This window comes from Lucilia sericata, unplaced genomic scaffold, assembly GCF_015586225.1.
Source record: "Lucilia sericata isolate MDLA Ls3-8-SP2 unplaced genomic scaffold, ASM1558622v1 Contig000118F_arrow, whole genome shotgun sequence".
NCBI classification, from domain to species: domain Eukaryota; kingdom Metazoa; phylum Arthropoda; class Insecta; order Diptera; family Calliphoridae; genus Lucilia; species Lucilia sericata.
Genome location: NW_023994150.1, coordinates 542,152 through 565,108, shown reverse-complemented (window position 1 = coordinate 565,108; position 22,957 = coordinate 542,152). Strand labels below are relative to the sequence as shown.

The 22,957-nt window shown below is 30.9% G+C and overlaps 2 protein-coding genes across 4 annotated transcripts in view; both read right to left on the bottom strand.

Moving 5' to 3' along the window:
* Positions 1–148: 148 nt before the first annotated feature.
* Positions 149–6,102, bottom strand: LOC119600642 (polycomb protein Pcl). 2 transcript variants are annotated; one of them, XM_037951027.1, is made up of 6 exons: positions 5,842–5,862; positions 3,432–5,436; positions 3,194–3,366; positions 2,928–3,126; positions 1,717–2,859; positions 149–1,655 (listed from the first exon to the last, which is right to left on the bottom strand). In XM_037951027.1, exons 2-6 carry the CDS (start codon positions 5,379–5,381, stop codon positions 966–968), a joined length of 4,155 nt encoding a protein of 1,384 aa, XP_037806955.1. In that variant the 5' UTR covers positions 5,382–5,436; positions 5,842–5,862; the 3' UTR covers positions 149–965. The 2 variants fall into 2 exon arrangements, with proteins under 2 accessions (XP_037806955.1, XP_037806954.1); XM_037951026.1 differs by lacking the exon at positions 5,842–5,862 and adding an exon at positions 5,925–6,102 and having other exon boundaries at positions 150–1,655.
* A 342-nt stretch (positions 6,103–6,444) lies between these two features.
* Positions 6,445–22,957, bottom strand: part of LOC119600644 (probable E3 ubiquitin-protein ligase bre1) — a 188,554-nt gene continuing 172,041 nt past the window's right edge. The window contains exons 4-11 of one of the 2 annotated variants that reach the window (XM_037951031.1): positions 10,695–11,024; positions 8,862–8,993; positions 8,490–8,801; positions 8,316–8,434; positions 8,186–8,258; positions 7,414–8,130; positions 6,770–7,351; positions 6,445–6,703 (exon numbers count right to left, since the gene is read on the bottom strand). In XM_037951031.1, the coding sequence (XP_037806959.1) occupies positions 6,584–6,703; positions 6,770–7,351; positions 7,414–8,130; positions 8,186–8,258; positions 8,316–8,434; positions 8,490–8,801; positions 8,862–8,993; positions 10,695–10,979 (2,340 nt within the window). In that variant the 5' untranslated portion in view covers positions 10,980–11,024 and the 3' untranslated portion in view covers positions 6,445–6,583. The remainder of the gene's footprint in view (positions 6,704–6,769; positions 7,352–7,413; positions 8,131–8,185; positions 8,259–8,315; positions 8,435–8,489; positions 8,802–8,861; positions 8,994–10,694; positions 11,025–22,957) is intronic. The other variant, XM_037951032.1, reaches the window with a different exon arrangement.

The window sequence follows — 22,957 nt, the reverse complement described above, 5'->3', positions numbered from 1 at the left end:
AAAAAAAAAAAAAAAAAAAACAGAAAAATAAAAAAGTTTAAAGTTTATTATAAAGTATATAACTTTGCCTAAATATAGTACTTGTATTAATCTTTAAGATTTTGTTTTGTTGTTAAAGAAATTTGTCTAAAAATTAATATGTTTTCGTTTTTTTTTTTAATGATATCATAAAGTAAATAAAACATTAATATACGTTATATGTTAAGTTTAATATTAATAATAATAACTACTATGCATGTGAAATGTTTTGGAAAATTATAAAATAAATACATGTTTAGTTTAATAATAATATAATAATTCTGCCATTGCACACTAATAATCCTGTAATACGTTTAATTTAATTTAAATTATTTATTGTTTTTTTTTCTTTCTTTTAACAATTAAATCCTTTAAGGTTTTCTTTTTAGGAAAAAGCAAAATCAAAATACTATTTAAGGTTTGGCAGTGAGATTTGTTGCAATTTTTGTTTTTCATTTTGTATAAAGTTCCAATACTGCTGCTCTGCTGTATGAAATAATAAAGTGAATTCTGCAGAACTTATTCTAAAAAAAGTCTTTTTAATGAAAAAATAAAACTTGCTCTCGCAATTAGGGTTTATTTTCATTTCTGTTTCTAATAATTTTGTTTTTTATTAATTTCACAATGTTTTAACTAGTTTTAGCAAGAAATTTTTTAAACAAAATCAAAGAAATTCATACACATTTGTTTATATAAAGCTAAAAATAATTTTTAACAAGTAGATTCCAAAATTTTGCAGTCATTTGCCAAATCAATAACAATTTGTAGATTTTTTAATGCCCAACATGTTACAATAAAATAACTTTAACTAAATAATAAAAATCACTTACCACCAAAGGTTCAAAGGTCCAAAAGTAAAAGAATATTAAAATATCAAATTGAAAACATGCACAACCTTTTTAATCCTGTATCAGCTAATATAATACTCCTTCCTACTGCTTATAAACTTAAGTGGTAGTGTTAGTTGTAGTTGTGACTTCCATTAGCTGGCTATTGGTTGTGTCATCAGCAGTTGCTTTTAATGGTAATTCCTCCGCTGCTAGAGTTTGAGTTGTAACTGTGGGTGTTATTGTTGTTGCTGTTGTAACATTTGGCGCTTCTCCCCATTCTATTAAATACTGCATTTGTCCATTGGCTAATTGACGTTTGGCACGTATAGAGAATTGTTCTCCCGATTCGATGCGATTGACAATACCAAAGTATTTATTAACAGTTTGCTTCAAATCTTCATGAGACGGCTGAGGAGGAGGTTGTGAGGTTTGGTTATTAACTGCTGCTGCAGCAGCGGCCGAAACTGATGAGGTTGAAGATTGATTAGAGGAAACTGAACTGCGTCTGCTGGCATTGGGTGAATTTTTTTGGGGTCTTTGTCTTAAACGACGACCATGTGGTGGCAGTGGAACATTTGTATTTTCCACATTGCTTGTATCTATATTTGGAGAAGTGTTTAGAGATGTGCTAATGCTATTGTTATTATTATTATTTGATGACGAGGTCGTTGGCGATGTTTTAGTTGTTGTGTTAGTAAATAGAGAGGCGGCAGTAGTGGTAGAAGCTGCTGCAGCTGCTAATAAATCTTTGGCTTGTATGGGGAAAAAGTTTGTAGGAATGGGATTAATGGTAGTTGTACTTATAACCTGCAAATAACAATAATTAGTTCTTCTACTTTATGATAGATAAAAAAGTGTTTAAAATTACTTCTATGTTCGATGAGAGTCTTCTGGTACGTCTTCTGCGCACTTCTTTATTTGGGCCGATTGTTATATCTTTGGCACTCAGTCTTCGCTTAATAGTGCGTACTGTCCTTGGCTGACCGGCAGCTTTGGCCAGATTGCTTGTACTTAATTTGGGAAACAAACCTGCACTCTTAAGGGCAGCTAATTTTGAACTAAAATTCAATGCCGTAGTATTGAATATACCAAAGCTTACGGATTTTTTTCCACTAGATGTTGTGGAGTTATCATTCTTTTTGGGCGATATTATTCTAAAAGGATTATTTTGTCCCAGAAAGTTTTTAGGTGGCGGTATTATCAAATCTAATGAAGTGCCACGGGAACTGCTGCTGGAATTTTCATCAGATGAGGAATCGATTAAACGTGGTGCGGTATAGCTTTTGGATAAAGTAAAAGCTTTACGTTTGCGTGAACTTTTTTCAGATTTTATTTTGTCAACAGCAACAGTTAATGCGGATGTTGGCTCCTTGGATTTGGGAGATTTATGGGGACTGATGGTTTTTGTTTCTTTTTTAGGGGATTGCTCCTTTTTAGATTTTGGCGTAGTTAAGGTATATGCTTCTGACTCAGGCACTGCATCATTTGCATTGTCATCTTCTACATCCATCTTTTCCAACGTACTAACAGTGGTTACTTTCTTTGTGCTACAGGGCGTTTTTGGTTCCATGTCACGTGCTGTTTGTGCCTCTGTTTGTGGTGATAATTTAGTTCTTTTAACTTTATCCAATATACGTTTAATGGGTATTTCATCATCTGAGGTATCATCGAACTCATAAACATCATGTGAACTAGAGTCTTCATTTAGTTTTCTTTTTGAAGTGGGAGTATTTTCTATTTGTTGTCGGCAATTCGAGTTTAAGAATTTGAAACCAATATTTTCAGGAGCATCATTTAAAAGTTTTAGTTTCAAATTATTAAAAACAAAATCATCATTAAATGTATCTATTGATTTAATGGGAAATTTCTTGATTTCTGGTGGCTGCAGGGAACGCAAAGCAAAACTATTCACATCTCGCTTTATTTCTTTGCCACTCATGAAGAGCTGCGAATTTTCATTGAGGGTAGATTTGATTTTATCCAAAAATTCCTTCTCTGGCATTGAGATCCACTAAAAAAGAAGTAAACCATAATGTTAAACACAAAGTAATAATAAGAACATGTTGTACTATAACCAACCTCTTTTGGTATGGGTAATAGTTTTCTTTTTTCTAAAACAAAAGGATTTATATCCTTTAGCAAATGATGAGTTTTATGATGCTTTTTCAAAATCGAAAGATTGTATAACACCAAATGTACTAAATCCACCCAACTGGCTTGAAGACGTCTTAAATACTCATCGCCCTCATTGCAAACAGAACAGCAGAATACAAAAAAGCTAAATAAGAAGGCAGTAAATCACTAATTATTTAATCTAAAAAAAACTTCATAAAAAGGAAACGTACCAATCTCCCCTCACCAGTTGACTTTTAAACTTTTGTGTACAATGACTGTGGTACCAGTTCAAACAACGCCAACACTGCAACATGTTATTGTCGAATTTACCCGTTTTGCCACAATAACAATAGATTTGTTCCTCATTTGAACGATGTTTAACATCCCATGTAAGAGATTCAATCTAAAACAGAAGTAATTTTTTATTATTTTTTCTTAACCTTTGGAAAGATTGTTTGATACACTTACATTGTAATGCAATTGCAGACAAGTTTCAACTTCAGTTTCTTCTTCGGTAGAACTGAATTTTGAAGAATCATCTAATTTCATGGGTTTAGCACATCGTTTACACAGCCAAATATCACTACCCGGTGCTGTCTCAGAGGTACATTTGCGATGATAACCTCTACCACAACGTTCACAAATCTCCACTTGGGAATCGGGACGTAAACGTTTGCAGGCAACACACATGGGCTGATCCACAGATTTATCCTCGTTTGTGGAATTATTGTTGTTAGTAGAGCCACCCAATTTACGCATTTCGTCGGCCTCACACCACACTTCGGTTTTATCATCAAAACGCACTAGGAATTGATTGCGTGCGGTATCAATAACTGTGCCCAGATAGAAACGATCATCGTGTCGTTTTATAAAAACATCTTCGCCATTGGCAAATAAAGGTGGAGGAGGAGCTGTTATGGTAGCAGAAGGAGATTGTTTAGTTTCATTTAAATATTCCTTATTTTGGTTACTCATTTCGGGTGAGGGTGGTGTAGGCGGTGTTAAGGGGGTATTGGAGGTTGTTGTTGTTTGTGGCTGTTGTACTAAACTATTCGATTGGGAAATTTTACTAGTGTCTGTTGTGGAATCTTGTGCTGCTTTTTCAATATTTTGTGCGGCCGATGCAAAACTTTGTTTTGTTGTTGTTATGGCATTTGATTTATCCAGTTTTTGATAATTACATGATGTACTAGGACTATTAATGGAACTAGTAGTGGAGATAATATTATTATTATTGTTGTTTCCTGTATTTGGCATAGAAGGAGGTGTATTTTCAGGCGTTGTGGGTGGTGTATGCGGTGTAGTAGCAGTGGTAGTCGAATCTGGTTCGTCTATTACTAAAACATTTGATTCATAGATATCGGCCAAAGGCAAAGCTGGACCATTTTCTATAATCGGCTTATGTTGTATGGCTGGTATTATAGGCGAAGGCTGTTGGGCTGGTGTAGACGCCAGTGAATTGGATGCCGAAGAAGAGGATGAAGTATCGGTGTATAAGTTATTAATGCAAATATTTATGCGATCCAATACGACAGTGGAGGTGGTGTTGGGATTGTTGCCATTGCCTGCTACTAAAGGTGCCGAGGCGGTATTGCTTACACCAGTGTTAGCACTATTCGAGGGTATATTTGTTATTATTTTGGGATTTGTATTGAGTGGTCCGGTTATGGAGTTTTCCGGTGACACATAGAATTGTGACATTTGTATGGTCGAGGCCGCAGAATGTGGATTTTGTTGCTGCTGCTGTTGTTGTGGTGCTGCTGATGCTGGAAAATGTTGCGAAGCAAAATGTTGTTGCAACAGTTCTGTTGTTGTGGCTGGCTGGAAATTCGATTGATGCAATAAATGTTGTGGAAACAAATGTTGCAATTGTTTGTTATTGTTCAAACTGAAAACATGTTGAGCATGTTGAAAGCCACTTGCCGTGGTTGCCATACTACCACTATTTGCAGCATTTAATGGATTGGAGGTAGAGGTAACAATTCTTATATTGCGCTGTTGCTCAGGGCTCAATGATGATGCTGCTCCTGCTTGTTGATGGGCAAAATTGTTTGTTATTAAAATTGTGTTGGGATGATGTGCGGCCGTTGGATTTGTGGCTCCTGCGGCTGCTGCCGGTGCTCCAGCTGTGGTATAGAAACGTTGTGGCGTTCCTAAAGCTCCTAATGTGGCAGCCGCTGTGGTAGTATAAAAATTTTTATCCAAAGTATTTGAATTTATTTGCAATTGCCGAGGATCGCCATAAATAGCCCCAGCTGCTACGGCTGCAGCCAATTGTTGCTGCTGTTGTTGTTGCTGTTGTGCATTGAGGAATGTATTAAGAACGGCTGCTTGTGGCGGTGAGGTGGTGACATGCTGTGCCATTTGTAAGCCATGTTGTGCCGTAATATTTGCGGTATTATATTGGTTATTCATCATGATATTTTATTATAAATTGATTACTTTATGGGGATGAATTGTTTGCACGTGAAATCTGGTGGGAAAAATCAAATTAGCACAACAAATTTATGTTAAAATGTATTTTTAATTGGTTCACTCTTTACAAGTTTTTTTTTATATTCCCCTTAAACACAAATTTTAAGTAAAAACGCGTAAACTCTTAAAAAAATCATTCCGGCAACATTACAACAGCATCAAATGTTTAGAGAAAAAAATGTATAATTACCGGCTGTATACACTACACATACATATACACAAGTCTTCTATACATATATTTTCTTTTCAAATAAAAAAAAACTTCAAATTATCTGATATTCATATTTTTTGTACATATTATAAAGAAATTTTATTTTATGTCAATTATTTTCTTTTAAATTTATTTTCTATCAAGAGACATTTTTTTATACAGGGAAATATGTACTATGATTTTTTCAATTACATTTTTTCTTTAGTTTTCACTGTCTGCACCGGAGCGGAGGAGTACTACAATTTTTTACTTTTGCCAGACACACATTTTTTTACCTTTTCACATGAAAATTTTATGAAAATCTTGAATGTTTTTGTAAAAACCACAAAATATTACATTTGTTTAACTTGTTTGAGATAATTTTAATTAATCTATATTTAAAATAGTTATTAATTAAACACTTGATACGAAAAAAATTTAACACCCGTCAGCCATTTTTCCAACAACTGATTTTTTTCTATCTTTTCTTTTTATTTTTCTTTTGGTATTGTTCGTTTTTACATGGCTGTTATCGCGCGCGCTAAACAAACAGAGTTGTATTTTTGGGTATTATATGTTATCGATTGTTGTTTAGATTAGTTCTTAGAGTAGTGATGGTAATGTTTTGTTTTTTTAACTATTGTGTTAAAAATCGCTTAATTTACTTCAGTTATTCTCAAGTTGGCGGTGAAGCGATAAATTAATAAATTTTATTTGATTTTGAATCAATTTATAAGCGAAAATTCTGGCTGGCTTCCAATTTAATGAGAGTATTACTCGAAAATATTTATATTTTACATTATCTGCAGATTGTTAAGCCGTTAAGAAGATTTTCAAATGTTATTTTTTTAAGTTCATTATAAAAAGTTATCAATAATTTTATTATTGCATATATAAGTAAAAGTTAAAAATGTAATTGTAGTAAAATATTAATTTGTTTTTTGCATTAAGTTAATTAAGAATCGGCATCTTCCGAAAATAGTCTATCTATTTGTAATTGTTTCCTAATTGCTCCCACCTGTGTCACAACTTTAGGCGATACCGGGGATATGGTATATTTTTGAACAGCCGGAATCTGTAATTTGCCAATAACGAAAAGTTCTTAATAAATATAAAATATTTTTTACAAAAACAAACTTACATCCCAACGTCTCTGCAAATCCTGTAATTCTTTAGAATTTTCCTTAAATTTAACCGCTTCCATGCGAGTCATTTTAGGCATTTCACGCATTAGAGGTATGGACAGACTATGTTCACCCTGTATAACAATATCCCGACGACCAGTGCTGGTGGGTGTTGTTTGGGTGCCACGCGTTTGATAGGCCAGATCACCGTAATTCTTTAAATAGCGGGACAAACGTTTATCGGTAACACGACGCAGCTTTTCTATATTTTTATCATCATCACTATTTGTTACATTTAAAAATTGTTCCTTATCATTAAGAAAACTTAAATTATTTTCAGGGGGTGACTTGAGATTTTCCTCCTCAGTAGGGGCAAATAATGAAAATTGTTTATCTGGATGGAAAACAGAATTTTGTTCAATATTCATGGAATACGGTGGATGATTAGTATAATCTAAGTTATTTAAAGAAGAATATTCATGTGACAAGGATGAGGAGGGGATATTGGAGCTTTTATTATCATTTCTAAGAGAGTCTCTGCTATCGTTCATAATGTGAAAGGACATTTGTGCAGCAGTTTCATTAACTTTAGCTGATTCCTAAAATTATAGAAAATGTATAAAATAAGTTTACTTTTATTTAAAAAGTGCGTTAAGCTTACATTTTTATCATTAATGTGCAAACTTTCGGTATCCTTGCCACAGGCTACTTCTTCTAAACAGAACGAACACAATGTCTTACGACAACTCATGCAAAGATTTCTAGTATTTTGACATGCTCTACAGACATCACTTTTACTGCTACAGGTTTTACACCACGAATACAAACGTTCACATCTTATACATACCAGAAAAAAGCTACGCTCTGCTTCAGTTTCTTGAGGCTCTGAGTTTTTATCACTTTCATTTTCTGTCGATTTGGAATTTTTGTTAATAAAATGTTTTGTTGTGGTTTTACCCGTGGAGGGAGACTTTATGCGAAATGATAATTTGGTTTGGCAACGCAGACAAAAGTTTTCCAATTCCTTTAAGGGTTCATCACACATGGGGCAAATCTTTTCACTCAAATGAAAACATTCACGTTCAATTTTTGCCATTTCTGTTTGATCTAATTCCAAATCAATTTCTGTGGGCAATGAAGACGATTTATTGCGGTAGTTGTATTCATGTTTTTCGGAGTTACTAAAATATTTGTAGACCTTATTATTGTTATCCGGTCTATGGGAAATATTTTCTTTATTAGTTTCCTGGCTTAAGGTTGTGGGCTTTTTAATAGTTAAGGCATTAAGATCAGCATTTAAAAGTAGCTGAGAATCATTTTCTAACTTGGCTAAAAGATGTTCTCTGGTCAAACGATTTTGTTCGGCATCAAAACGTACCTGTCAAAGAATTCGATTGTTTTTAATTTCCTTCAACTAATTGAGTTTTTCCTACCTTTACTGCCTTAATTCTTTCCTTTTCCAATTGTTCTTCCAGTTTCATAGTTTTCAGTTGTTCCTGCAAACGCCTTTAAATGGTAGTGTTTTAAAATTTGTGGTATTAATTATTTTTAAATCAAATTTACCTGGTTAATACCTCTTCCTGTTGATGTTCTTTATCCCTTAACTGTTTAATGGTACGACGTTTTTCTTCTATTTGTTGCATAAGTTCTCGTTGGTACTCTTTTTTACGAGCCGATTCCAGCTAATAAGCAATATTATTATTTAACAAATTAACATCACATATTTTAATAAACTACCTCTGCTTGTTTACGATTAATTTCCAAAACGTCTTCTGAACCATTTACCAAATTGGTTAGATTTGTATGTCTTAAATCCTGCAGCAATCTATAGCGTGCAGAATCTGGTCTCACTGTGTTGGCTGAATGCTTAGAAGGCACATAATTTGGATTATTAACATTGATAATTTCCAGATCAGTCTTAGCAGCAGTATGTAAAGAACCGTGTGCACCATTTGAGGTCAAAGAAGAGTTATTAGAACGGGCACTATTTATATTGGAAGTTTCCATATTCAATTGTTTATTTTTTCTTGTTGCACGGGAATGTAATAACTATATAACCAGAGTCATTTTAATACAAACAAATAAGTTTACTTAAGCTGTTATTCTTACCTGATGTTTAATTAAATTTTCCTGATTTTCAAGTTGTCTTTTTTGCAATTCATTTTGACGTTTTTGATATTCATTACTAAAACCAGGAAAATATGAATAAAATGTATCCGAAACCCATTGCTCCATATCATCCTGTTAAAAGTGTAAAAATAAAAAATAAGGCAAAAACACATTTTATTATAAACAAAACTTAACAACAATCACAAAACTTTGATACATATTTAATGTTAATTTTCTATAACATGCTTCCTTCCTCTAAGTCCAAAAATACAACTAACATACATAAATAGTTATTTGCTAAATTTTGGCATGTTTATTGTTGTCCTCTTACTAAGTACAAAATAACTTTTTACTCATAATATTTATGTAAGTTTGTAAAAAATTATTCTTTATTGGGGACTACTACTGAGCACTGCAACTCTTCACACCAACAAACTCTTCTCAGCAAACAGACAAATGTAGGCCAAGGGAGTAAATTTTCTACTACAGACCTATTTCTACTACTGTTGTTTCTCCACCTTAGGTGGTAAAGGTGGCTGGCAAAGTCATCATCATGACAAAATTTTAACAGGCCCTATAGCACGTGCATGAGTTTTACTATTTTTGTTAACAATGTTTAGGAAGTAAACGTAAAGTTAAAAGAAAAACTATTTTTATAGCAAACAACCCCCCCTTAGATAGTGTTTCCTTTAGAAGTGAAGTGAGTGTAGAAGAGGACATGAAGTAACGGTTATTATAGGAATATTTTAATTTTCAAACTTTACTCCCACTTTTACTTTATGTTTAAACATATACATAAATATTTTTAGAATTACAATAACAATAAAAAACTGTTTAGATTCAAAGTGGTCAAAATCGAATGTACTTTTATAGTTTATCTGTAATTTAAAGCATAGTCTTGTATATAGTTTAGTGTAAATATAGAAAAATTACTTTCAATTTTGTAAACAAAAAAATACAAAAGAAAAAGAACAATATCTTCACGTCCAATTACCACTTAAGTCACCGTAAAACTAAATAAAAAATATACTTTTTACTTTTTCCTACTCATTGTATGACAAATTATTAACGTATTGAAATGTGCACTACAAAAAATAGTGCCAAAAACAGAAAAGAAAGAAAAGGTGTTACGGCCTATAAATTCTATAATATGGAAAACTAATTCACTTCTGCTTAGACGTACATTAAGCAACGACAAAATAATTTTGCACAAAACATGCATATTTAGTAAAATTATCATATACCCACCCACCTAGAGTAAAAAAATAAAGCCACAGTATATGAACAATAATAATAATTTAACTACATACAATAAGCACGCAGAATGAAGGTATGTTTATTAGGGAGGCATTTCTCTAAGAAACTAAGACATTTTAAACAATTCCAGCAAATAATTATTAAATTTAAAGAGATATTTGATTTTGTCTTTCCTCCATAATAATAAGCATTATCACCGCAACTTTGCTGGCTTTTTATTCCATAATATATTTAAGTTTAAGATTTAGTTTGAGGTTAATCTTCCCTAATGTTTTAAAGTTTTTGGGTTACACAAAGTTATTCTAATGTACAGCACATTGTATAGGTTTGTATGTGCGAAAATAAATATTGTTGTTTATTTTTGCGGCGCTATATGGTTAATTAATCACATTATTTTATTATTTTACAAGAAATGGGTTGGTATATTTACTTTTCTGATTTTAATTTTTAAATACATATTGTAAACAATAGAATCTGCATTAAACTAATAAGGAATATTTGATCATATACCTTTTAAGGAGAAACTTATTAGCAGCTACCAACCTGAGACCAACTTTGTATTCAAAACAAACTTACCGGACTTTTCTTCTTCGGCCTATTACTACTAGGAGCCTCGTTAGCATCTTCATTATTAGTTTTATTATTGTGTTGTTTATTAATCCAGTCTTTTGTTTTCTTATTTAAAATAGTTATTTCTTCATTTGGCTTTTGCTGATTCTCATGTTCTTTTACCATGGAAGTAGTTGTTGGTGTTGTATCGGAAGTTCTGGAGGAATTGAGTTCCAGGGCTTGTTCATATAGTCGTTGACGTTCTTCGGCTAAACGCCGCTTTTCCAAAGCCAAAAATGCGTCTATATCCATATCATTTCCACATTTTTTTCTTAAAAATATCCGATTGTTTACTAACTAAAAATTACCAAAACAAACAACAGTTTAGTAAACAAAAAAAATAAGAGTGTTGTTAAAGTAATGACTATTAGAGTGATTATTTTAATGGTTACTTGGTACTCACACATTTGCTGTGCAACACTATCAAGTGTCTACGATAATAATAAAATACAACGCTATTAGTTTTACTGCTGGTTACCACCTGGCTGTCGTTTTTATTGACAGGGCGACATCTGTATGTAAAAAACATTTTTACGGGTTCGTGACTTTACTTTTAATCTTTAGACATATTTTTGAAACTACTATTTTTCTGCTCAGTTTTTATAGAACTGAGCATCAGTGTTGCCAGAAAAATTTTATCTCATGTCCCCAATCTTAAGCTTGTTGTCCCCAAAAAATCCCCATTTTTAAATTGAATTCCCTATAATTTGCCCCAAAATTTGTTCATGAAAAACTCTTAATTCCGTCCGATACAAATATTTTCCATTGATAGGACTGTTTGATTTTTAAAAAGAGAAATTTCGGAATTTGATTCAAAATAGGCCCCCGGAATACAGTTAAAACAGCCATGTATATATTAATACAGCAGCAATCGTAGTCATGATGCAATTTTCAGAGGTCGTCTCTGATTTTTGCTCATATCTCCGTTATTTATGGACGGATTTTGATGAATTTCAACAGTCGCACAGACGGACATGGCAAAGATAACATTTAACAAAAATGATTTGTTTTAGGAAATTAATTAAAAGACCTATTCCGAAAACCTTCCTGATGTTTATATCAATAATGATAATTTTTAAAAATTTTAAACAAAAAATGCAATTTCGAATATACGTTCTTTGCATTAAGTTCTCCAAAATTCTCAAATTCGTTGCGTTTTGTCGTAGTCCAAAATTTATGTACATATATATATATTTTTGAAGAATGAAGTTTAATATCGCATATTTTCTAAACTACATATCCGATTTTATTATTCTTGGTTTTAAATTAATGGTTACGTTTCTAGTTTGGAAATTTAAAAAAAATTGTATTGTTACACCGTAAAACAATTTTACATTTTTTATTGGAATTGAACGTTGCTAGAGGTCATTTAAAGTGAAAAGTACTTCAAAGTTTTAAGGATATACAAATTTAATAAAATATATTTACTAAATAGTTTTAGTCCGAATGGGTATCAAATGAAAGAGGACAATCTCCGGAAAACAAATATAATTTTTGTTTTTATTTTTCAGGACGAAAAATTTTAATTAATATCCTTTTAAAATGTTATCCTTCATAATAATAAATATAGGTTAAAATTTGTTTCTATAGCTTTATTATTTAAACCGTAAAAAAATATATTATTACTCTAATATGCAAAAAATATTTTCTTGATAAATAAGGAAATAAATATGAGTAAAATATTGAACATTACTTTTTGGACTGGAACAAAACCAAATACGAGTGAAAGTAGAGATCGTATACAGAAAAACTATATAATTAGTTTTCTGATCATTTTTCCTTTTTAAAGGACTTTAAACATTCAAGGATTTTTTAATTTATTCAAATATTTATATCCTTGTGTTCATGGCCGTCACATTAAGTAGGACGTCTCTGAAAATAGCAATATCATTTTAAAATGTTAGCCTTCCATATAAAGGATGAAATTATAAAATTGATAGTATTTATACCCTACCCCACCATAGTGGGGAGGGTATTACACGTTTGTGCTGATGTTTGCAACGCACAAAAATATTGGCCATGTCCGTCAGTCCGTCCGGCTGGTTGGCTGGCTGGCTGTCCATGTAAACCTTGTGCGCCAGGTACAGGTCGCAATTTTCAAGATAATGGATGAATTTTGACACACCCAAGGACGAAGCCTATTAAAAATGGTTAAAATCGGTCCATTATTTCACCTAGCCCCCATACAACAGAACCCCCCGAAAAGGGCTTCTGAGCTCATAATTATGTTAAATATACCTGTATATTGATCAAAAGCCGCACAACTAAGTTTTATACAAGTCTTGATGACCTTGCCAAATTTCACAGATATCGGACCCCATTTGACCCTAGCTCCCATACAAAGTCCCCTTCAGAAAATTACTTCAATGCCCAAAATTAACTTATAAACACAAATATCGCGATGAAATTCAGCACAAATAAATATTAAATAAATATTATATAAATATAAATACATTCACAAAACTTTATCGGGTTTGGTCCATATTTGCCCCTCTTTCAACTTTCAATTTGATGCCCATATTCTCAAGGATATAAAGGATGAATTTTTAAAAGACATTATTTACACTTTTTTGTCCTGAAAAGTAAAAACAAAATATAGTTTTGTTTTCCATAGGTTATCCTCTTTCATTTGATACTAGGGTGATCGACTCGGATTTTTTCTGTTTTACTATTGTCGGTTTTTTTCTAAATGTTAATTTCGAATATCGAATAACCCGTTTTTTTTTTACTTAAAAAAACGGTTTCGAATACTTTTATTTGCTATTTGAATACATAGGGGACACTTACATCAAATTTTGAAGTAAATAATAATACTGTCCGACAAAATTTGAAGAATGTTGGAGTTTAGGGACTAGAGTATATTTTTAAAAAGGAGCTTTTGTTATTTTTTTTTTATTTTCCTAATTATTTCACATATTTTATTTGTATTTTAAGCAGCAAAAGTATAATTGATCACCCTATTTGATACCCATATTGATGAAAACTATTTGATAGAAATATATTTTTAATACATTTTTATATCCTTAAAATTTCAAGTACTTTAAAAAAGAGAAAAGATCAGAAAATGAAAAACTGAAAACACAGTTTTACTTTGTAAGACCACTAGTATCATGTATATATGGTCTCGTTTATGTCCAATAAATGCTGTTGAACGGTGTTATAGGATAACAAATTCAAAAACAAATATTGACCATAGATATGTTAAAAATTAATTTTTTAGTTTTTATAATTCCTATACTAAAATTAGGTAATAATGTCAGCGACAACATATACAAAAATCTGAATAGGACCATGGGGATCGCCAATTTAAAACTTTTATCTTTGATGAACAAAAGGAATTAAAAATTTCGAACAAAAAAAAGTAAAATCGAAGATACCTTTTTTGAGATATACTTAACTGAAATATGTTTTTGAATTTATTATCCTTATTTAAAAACAAAAATTTTCAAGCTAGGACACATAACCATAAATTTGAGACTGAGATTTATAAAATCTAACAATTTGTTTAGAAATTATACGATACTAAACTTCATGCCTTTGAGAAAAAATGTTTCTGCCTTTGAGCAAAAATTTCGTAATAATCTAAAAATTAACGATTTTGAAAATTTGTTAAAACTTTGTATTTTGTATTTATTCAAAGAGTATGATAACCAAATCTCTCCAAATCGGAGAGGGTAAGGTGCGAACCCAGTTTTAAATACCCTTATATAAAAAAACTAAACTAAAAAAATAATTGTTAATATTTATAAAAGAAAATATAAAAATCCCCAAAAATAAGGCAAAAATTATAAAAAATCCCCAAATTTTACGAAAATCCCCAAATCCTTCCCCACGAAAATCGGTCCCCAAATAAAAGTTGAAATCCCCAATTTGGGGACAAATCCCCACATCTGGCGACACTGCTGAGCATCGAAGTTACAGCTTAATTACAATTGGAACAGCTGTCGACAAACCACAAAAAAGAGCGAGCGACGAATTAATATTAAGCGACTGTCGACAGACCACATTTTATGACGTTTATTAGAAAAACTCAAAGTCAAAAGACGTTTTTGTTTAAAATTACAATTATCTTTTAAGAAATAAATAGGAATGGTAAAAAAAAATAATTCAGAAAAAATAAAAGAAACAAAACAATATGTTTTCGCATTTAAATTTTTATTACAAATTTTCATTTAATATTTTCTATTAATAATAACACACGGCGAAAAATCCGCATTATGACAACCCTGTTTTTGATTGATTTTTAGCAAAATATTATGAACATATGGCAACGCTACAACATGAAAATAAGATAAAAATGGGAGGATCGCCAGGGGGAGGTTTCTGATAGGATTATACGTGTTTGTGTGTCAAATTCAGCAAAAATTGCTGAGATCAGCAGAAATTCCCATTTCATTCATTTATTTACAACTGTGTTGTTTACAAAACAATTTCATTTTTGCGTGAATTAGTAAAAATAATATATAAATGTAAGAATTTCATAAAGAATACATAAAAATGGAAAGATTAAGTCATTAAAGAATGCGTTCCGAGGAATCGCTTTACACCTTACAATTGTCTTCTTTGTCAGGATTAAGTCAAATAAAGTAAAATCAAGGAATATTTAATACAAAAAATGTTCTTTGCTAAAATCTTATTTAGTTTAAACTTTGTTTAACCGAAGATTATATATAAATTGAATAACATCCCATAAACTAGACCTAAAGGCGTTAAACTATTTGCGGAGTTAAATGTTATATAAAAATACAAGGCTACACCACAAATATTCTTTCCAACAAATATAAAACATAGATTTTTTTGTTTTGCTACAACTCAAACTAATAGGAACAAATCAGACATGTCGTCGGTGGTCTTGTCATCTATAATTCACACACGACACAATTGCAGGAGTTTTGTGTGGTTATAAGTATCGGGGATGAGCAATAAAAAAGTGCAAATTAAATTAAAGAAAAGTACTTTGTTGAGTTTTAAATGCAAATTTAAATTTAGGATTTTGTTAAAAATTAACTTTAGAAAAATTATTAGAATTTTTAGTTAATTTACGATTTGTCGAAAAAAGTTTTTTTTGGTGAATTTATTGGTTTTATGGAGAACGTCAAGGTTTAAGGTGATCAAACAAAAAATCAGTTTTAAAGCGAAAGATCAGTTTTTAAGTGAAATATCACTTATTCAGTAAAATTTTGCTGTTTTAGTCGTAAAATTTCATTTGCAGTAATTTTTCATAAGAAATGGTACTAATATACCTGTACTAATGGTACTATTTAAAATGCACTTGCACATCCTTGAATAGTGTACGTTAATATGACTGAATATTGCATTACATTTAAATCAAACGGAGGTGACTTTGAAGATAAAAAAATGATGCTCGCGGCAAGTTACTCGTACCTACTTGCTACCAACTTTTTGCCATATCTTGCATTTAACATCTCATCTGTATGGCAAGTGCAGCAAGGAGACTTAAGACATTAACTGAACTGAACCCACCGACTAACTGACTGCCTGACTAACGAAGAATGAGACTAGCCTAGCTTTCTTTGCCAAATTATGCTGCTGACATGTTTTGTGCAAATTTATGACCGTTGTTGTTTTTGCTTAGCTAAGCACAACAACATTAACAATAGCAAAACAAAATAACAAAATTTAAGAAAAAAAGAAAAACGGTGTGAATGCATTCTAGTGCACTGTTTTTCTTGAGAATTCTAGGGCCCAGATACTATGTGTATTGTCAGGATAGTGCAGTTTTAAACGTAAAAAAAAAACAAATCATGTTTATAATATTATGATTTGCTGTGTATGTATGTATGTGAGTACATACTTTTTTATTACGTTTCTTTTACAAAGATAGTTGTGGTTGTTATGTCTGTATCCAGTCGATACAAATACGCGTGTGGGTGTTGACATATTTTCTTTTTTTGCCTTTTTGTTGGTTGGTTGCGAAATTTTTTGCGGTTATTGAGTAGAATAATTTTTATTTGCGGTCGGTTTTCTTTTAAAAGTTTATGGAAACAGTGTTTTAAAGGTATGGAAATGTTAAGTTAATAAATCCTACGTATGAGTTATCTTTGAAACGACATGTTTCTTTTAATGCTCTGTTATACTGCTACAGTTATAGTCTAAATTTTAGTTACTTATGTTTACCATGCGTTGTTGTTTTTTGTTATGCTTTTTGGAATCCAACCAATCAACATTTGCCATAAAAATATGTCCCATTTTTATAGGTATTTTCTTTAAACGTATTGTTCTTCTTAGTTTTCTTTATTATTTTGTTTAGAATTTATGTTTATAAAGAAATAAAGTTATTTTAAGGCAAAAAATAGTTTTAAATTGAAAGGTGATGTTACACCGAGCATTTACTCTTGCCTTAACATTATACATACTCCGCAAAAGATGACAACAGGCAGCAAAAAAATCTGTGATTTTTATCTTAACTTGTGCTTTTTTATTTCTTTTCGTTTTCATTTTTAATAAAAGAAATAATTTTGTTGTTGTTGTGACAGCAAAATGTTGTAATTGTTGGCAATTTGTCGTTGTCGCCCGCCTGGCATTGTTTACAAGGTGATATGGGACAATATAATAATAACAGCAACAGCCCTAGCCGCAGCAACAGCAACTTTAACAAAAGCTTTGTTACACAACATGTAACAATGTTTGATCATAAATGCTAAAATTAACCAAAGTCCAACACACATTTAAACAATACAAAAAAAAAAGGAAAAAAGAAGAAGCGTATAAACAAAATCATGTACTCCTTTTTTTAAAAAAGAGGGGAGAGCGAAAAAATGCTAATTTTGGTATTTGACCACCACGACGAATGACAACAATAAAATAAATGCAAAAAACAAAATATAATCTTCACCCATAATGTCTCCACTGTAATGTAAGTTTGACAGATTGAAAATTCATCGTTGCTGTAGTTGGTTGTTGTTTTTTTAGTCCTCATCTTGACATGTGCCGCTTTTCCAAGAACTCTATAAAATATATATTTTTTAATACTTATTACAGTGTCAGTCACAAAAAAGTGCAGGAAGACAAATGGCCAGAAAAAACAACAACAAAAGAACAAAAAAACGAAAAAATGATACATGTAAATTTGTCCAATTAAATGTTTTTATTTATAATTTTATAACCTTGGGTGACAAAACAATAATGTCCTTTTGTAAGTAATATGTCAAAATATTTAGTTTGTTAGTAGCTGAGGCAGTCAGACAGGCAGGAGCAGCGTTTTTTATTTAATGATGTGAATCAGGCATGGAAAATTCATTACTTCAATACACCGAAGACATTTTGGTGCTTTTTGTAATTAAACTAGAGCTGTCTAGGCTATAATCTATCCTAAAGTCTATACTATAGCCTAGTCTATAGTCTAGTCTATAGTCTAGTCTATAGTCTAGTCTATAGTCTAGTCTATAGTCTAGTCTATAGTCTAGTCTATAGTCTAGTCTATAGTCTAGTCTATAGTCTAGTCTATAGTCTAGTCTATAGTCTAGTCTATAGTCTAGTCTATAGTCTAGTCTATAGTCTAGTCTATAGTCTAGTCTATAGTCTAGTCTATAGTCTAGTCTATAGTCTAGTCTATAGTCTAGTCTATAGTCTAGTCTATAGTCTAGTCTATAGTCTAGTCTATAGTCTAGTCTATAGTCTAGTCTATAGTCTAGTCTATAGTCTAGTCTATAGTCTAGTCTATAGTCTAGTCTATAGTCTAGTCTATAGTCTAGTCTATAGTCTAGTCTATAGTCTAGTCTATAGTCTAGTCTATAGTCTAGTCTATAGTCTAGTCTATAGTCTAGTCTAGTCTAGTCTATAGTCTAGTCTATAGTCTAGTCTATAGTCTAGTCTATAGTCTAGTCTATAGTCTAGTCTATAGTCTAGTCTATAGTCTAGTCTATAGTCTAGTCTATAGTCTAGTCTATAGTCTAGTCTATAGTCTAGTCTATAGTCTAGTCTATAGTCTAGTCTATAGTCTAGTCTATAGTCTAGTCTATAGTCTAGTCTATAGTCTAGTCTATAGTCTAGTCTATAGTCTAGTCTATAGTCTAGTCTATAGTCTAGTCTATAGTCTAGTCTAGTCTAGTCTAGTCTATAGTCTAGTCTATAGTCTAGTCTATAGTCTAGTCTATAGTCTAGTCTATAGTCTAGTCTATAGTCTAGTCTATAGTCTAGTCTATAGTCTAGTCTATAGTCTTGTCTATAGTCTTGTCTATAGTCTTGTCTATAGTCTTGTCTATAGTCTAGTCTATAGTCTAGTCTATAGTCTAGTCTATAGTCTAGTCTATAGTCTAGTCTATAGTCTAGTCTATAGTCTAGTCTATAGTCTAGTCTATAGTCTAGTCTATAGTCTAGTCTATAGTCTAGTCTATAGTCTAGTCTATAGTCTAGTCTATAGTCTAGTCTATAGTCTAGTCTATAGTCTAGTCTATAGTCTAGTCTATAGTCTAGTCTATAGTCTAGTCTATAGTCTAGTCTATAGTCTAGTCTATAGTCTAGTCTATAGTCTAGTCTATAGTCTGGTCTATAGTGTAGTCTATAGTCTAGTCTGTAGTCTAGTCTATAGTCTAGTATATAGTCTAGTATCGACTAGACTATAGTCTATAGTCTAGTATATAGTCTTCCATAAATTTTCTATGTCTGATCGAATATTCAAATGATTTGAAAATTAACTTGATTTGAAGGTCGAAACTAAAGCTTTTTCCAATTTCCCTTTTTTAGAGAATCTGACAGAAATTCTTTTTTTATACAGGATCTATAAATTCTCATGAACCGATATTCAATATTCATAGATTATACCTTAAATCTCATCATTTCTTTAAGATTTGCTCACCCAACCACCTTTTAAAATCTTCCCATAGTAACCAAAACATCATCAACTTTACGAGTATTTAAGACTTAAAAGAAAATATATACATATTACAGCAAGAATTATATCTGTGTGATGATAGATCTTGACCGAGTATAATTGCTTTGATTTATTAAAGTTTAAATGTGAACTTTTTTCCAACAATTTTCTTAACTACCTTTTCCTCTTTTTTTCTGACCAACATTTATAAAACTTTGTCTACAGCCTAAAAAAAGTCTTTTAGAAAAAAATTTCCGTAAATTATCGATTTGTTAAGGCAAACAAAACATTTTATGTTCATTTCGTAAATACCAAAAATATATTTACGAGTACTAAATAGCTTTTTTTTTATTGCCTTTATTTCTTCTACATTTTTCTTGTATTTAACTGGGTCCATTCATGTGACCATGACTTTTGTTCAAATTCGTATGTGGATGATACCGCCGCCGCCTTACATTACAATTAGTAACTAAACAGCAGGATGTCTCTCTTGTGTTGCAGAAAGTAGCAGGAGAATATTTGCAAAAAAAAATATAGACATAAAGACATGGAAAAGATGATGCTGTTTAATACCCTACAGAGACAGATACGATCAATAGCGGAAGAAGATTCTTACTGATCACTATTTACAGCAAAAAAATGAAATTTCTTTACATAAGAATTTCCGCTAATAAATGTTTTAATTTTACCCACATAAAATAATAACTTTCTTACAATCTTTGTTATTAGTTTTAGTTTTTCCAATGTAGGGTACTTTATTGATCTTGTTTGCCTTTAGTTTTTTCTTTTTTTTTTTTAAGTAAAATACTATTTTTTTAATGTGCCGAAAAGATGGCTATAAAAATCGATTTAAGATTTGCGTTAAAATTTATCGCGTTTTCCAATTTTTATACACATTTGGCTTTTTAATATTTTGAAATATATATTTATTTTTGTATTTTACTTTGGGATATACATATAAGGTGATGGGGGAGATTATCTCGCTCCTCTATCAACTCCTGTCAGTGGAAACATTGTATTTGGCTACGAATTACAATTCAAACGACAGGCGATAAGGAAGAAAGTAGACAACATTCAAGACCGTTCTAAAGAATGGAATTTGTAAATTCTACCAAAGAATTCCTAATGGGAGAACTTTATAAGGAACTTTTGAAAAATTCTCTCTGTATAGAGAAATTTCAACAGCTTCCTTTATGGAAAAATCTTCATAATTTATTCCTTTGTGCAGAAATGTTGATTATTACCAATGTTGCCAATTTGACGTTTTTCCCGTCAAATCTGACGTTTTTAAAATGGCAATTGCGGTACAAAATGCGTTCTAGAGGGAAATTTGGCGATTTTTAACAGCATTTGGAGATTTTTGACGTTTTTTCACGTATAAAATGGAATAATTATATACATATAGTCTAATCTTAATTCTAGTGTATATTCTAGTATATAGTCTAGTCTGTAGTCTAGTATATAGTGTAGTCTATAGTCTAGTATATAGTTTAGTATATAGTCTAGTCTATAGTCTAGTCTATAGTCTAGTCTATAGTCTAGTCTATAGTCTAGTCTATAGTTTAGTCTATAGTCTAGTCTGTAGTCTAGTCTATAGTCTAGTCTATAGTCTAGTCTATAGTCTACTTTATAGTCTAGTCTATAGTCTAGTCTATAGTCTAGTCTGACGGTTTCTGGCGTTTTTTTGACATGGTTTAACGGGAAATGGTAGGAAAATATTGGCAACACTGATTATTACTCCTCATGAAGAATTATTCTTTGTGAAAATTTCTCTCTTTTTATGAGAAGAGAATATGAATAATATATTTACTCTTTAAAGAGGGTTCTTGATAGAGAACTTTCAATGAATTCTCTCTTTAAACAGATTTTTTAATAAAGTCTCTTTTTATGGAGAATTTTCAATAAATTCTTCCTTTTTACATAATTTTCGATAAATTCTCGTTATAGAGAATCTTCAATAAATTGTCTCTTTGTAGAGAATTCTCGATAAATTCTCTTTTTATAAAGATAATTTTCGATAAATTCTCTCTTTTTATAGAGAACTTTCGATAAATTCTCTCTTTATAGAAAATTTTCGATAAATTCTCTCTTTATAGAAAATTTTCGATAAATTCTCACTTTATAGAGAATTTTCGATAAATTCTCTATTTATAGAGAATCTTCTTTAAATTCTCACTTTATAGAGAATTTTCGATAAATTCACTCTTTATAGAGAATTTTCGATAAATTCTCTTTTTATAGAGAATTTTTGGCTAAATTCTCTCGTTATATAAAATTTTCGATAAATTCTCTCTTTATAGAAAATTTTCGATAAATTCTCTTTTTATAGAGAATTTTCGATAAATTCTCTCTTTATAGAGAATTTTCGATAAATTCTCTCTTTATAGAGAATTTTCGATAAATTCTCTCTTTATAGAAAATTTTCAATAAATTCTCTCTTTATAGAACATTTTCAATAAACTTTCTCTTTATAGAGAATTTTCGATAAACTTTCTCTTTATAGAGAATTTTCGATAAATTCTCTCTTTATAGAAAATTTTCGATAAATTCTCTTTTTATAGAGAATCTTCAATAAATTTTCTCTTTATAGAGAATTTTCGATAAATTCTCTCTTTATAGAAAATTTTCAATAAATTTTCTCTTTATAGCGAATTTTTGATAAATTCTCTCTTTATAGACAATTTTCGATAAATTTTCTCTTCATAGCGAATCTTTGATAAATTCTTTGCATAAATTCACAATTTATAGAGATTTTTGTAATTTATGTTTATTTTTCATAACCCAGAAAATGCAAATGTTTTGATTCTAATTTATTTTCTTTTACATTTTTCTGATTTAAACAGGATGCTTCTTGCTAATGGAATTCTATGATGCAATGATGATGACGTTATACATAAATCTGCAATACCTACTCAATAATAATGTAAAATACCTAAGTATCATTTATATTGATATTTATAATAATCCTGTGTCGCCATTTAAATTATAATGGAATCAAATGTGACCACGGAGACGCCTGTTGTCTGGTTTTCTTACATTTTTATTTGTTTTTGTAAATGCAGTGTTGATGCGGTCAATTGCTAGATATTACATTCTTACATTTTGCACACAAAAGAGATGACGTTGTTCCGTTTTTTTTTTTTTTTTTTTTTCAAAAATAAGGTGACATTTTCAAGTTTGGCACTACATTTCTAGATATTCGGGGACATTTGTATAATTATGTTTAGTTTTTTTAGCTTAATAGCAAAATAATAAACAATTTTTAAATGACAGTTTATATTTTTAGAGAGCTAGGAATGCACTTTACAACTGTAAATGAGGAAAAAAAGAAAGGAAAACAAAACAACAAACAAATAATAACAATGATGATGATTCACAAGTTTTTTACAACAAAACC

Coding starts and splice junctions, on each gene's coding strand:
- LOC119600642 (XM_037951026.1), bottom strand. CDS start 5,381: ATGATGAATAACCAATATAATACCGCAAATATTACGGCACAACATGGC. Junction 3,127..3,193: donor CAACTGGTGAGGGGAGATTG/GTACGTTTCCTT, acceptor CTTCTTATTTAG/CTTTTTTGTATTCTGCTGTT. Junction 2,860..2,927: donor TATTACCCATACCAAAAGAG/GTTGGTTATAGT, acceptor CTTCTTTTTTAG/TGGATCTCAATGCCAGAGAA.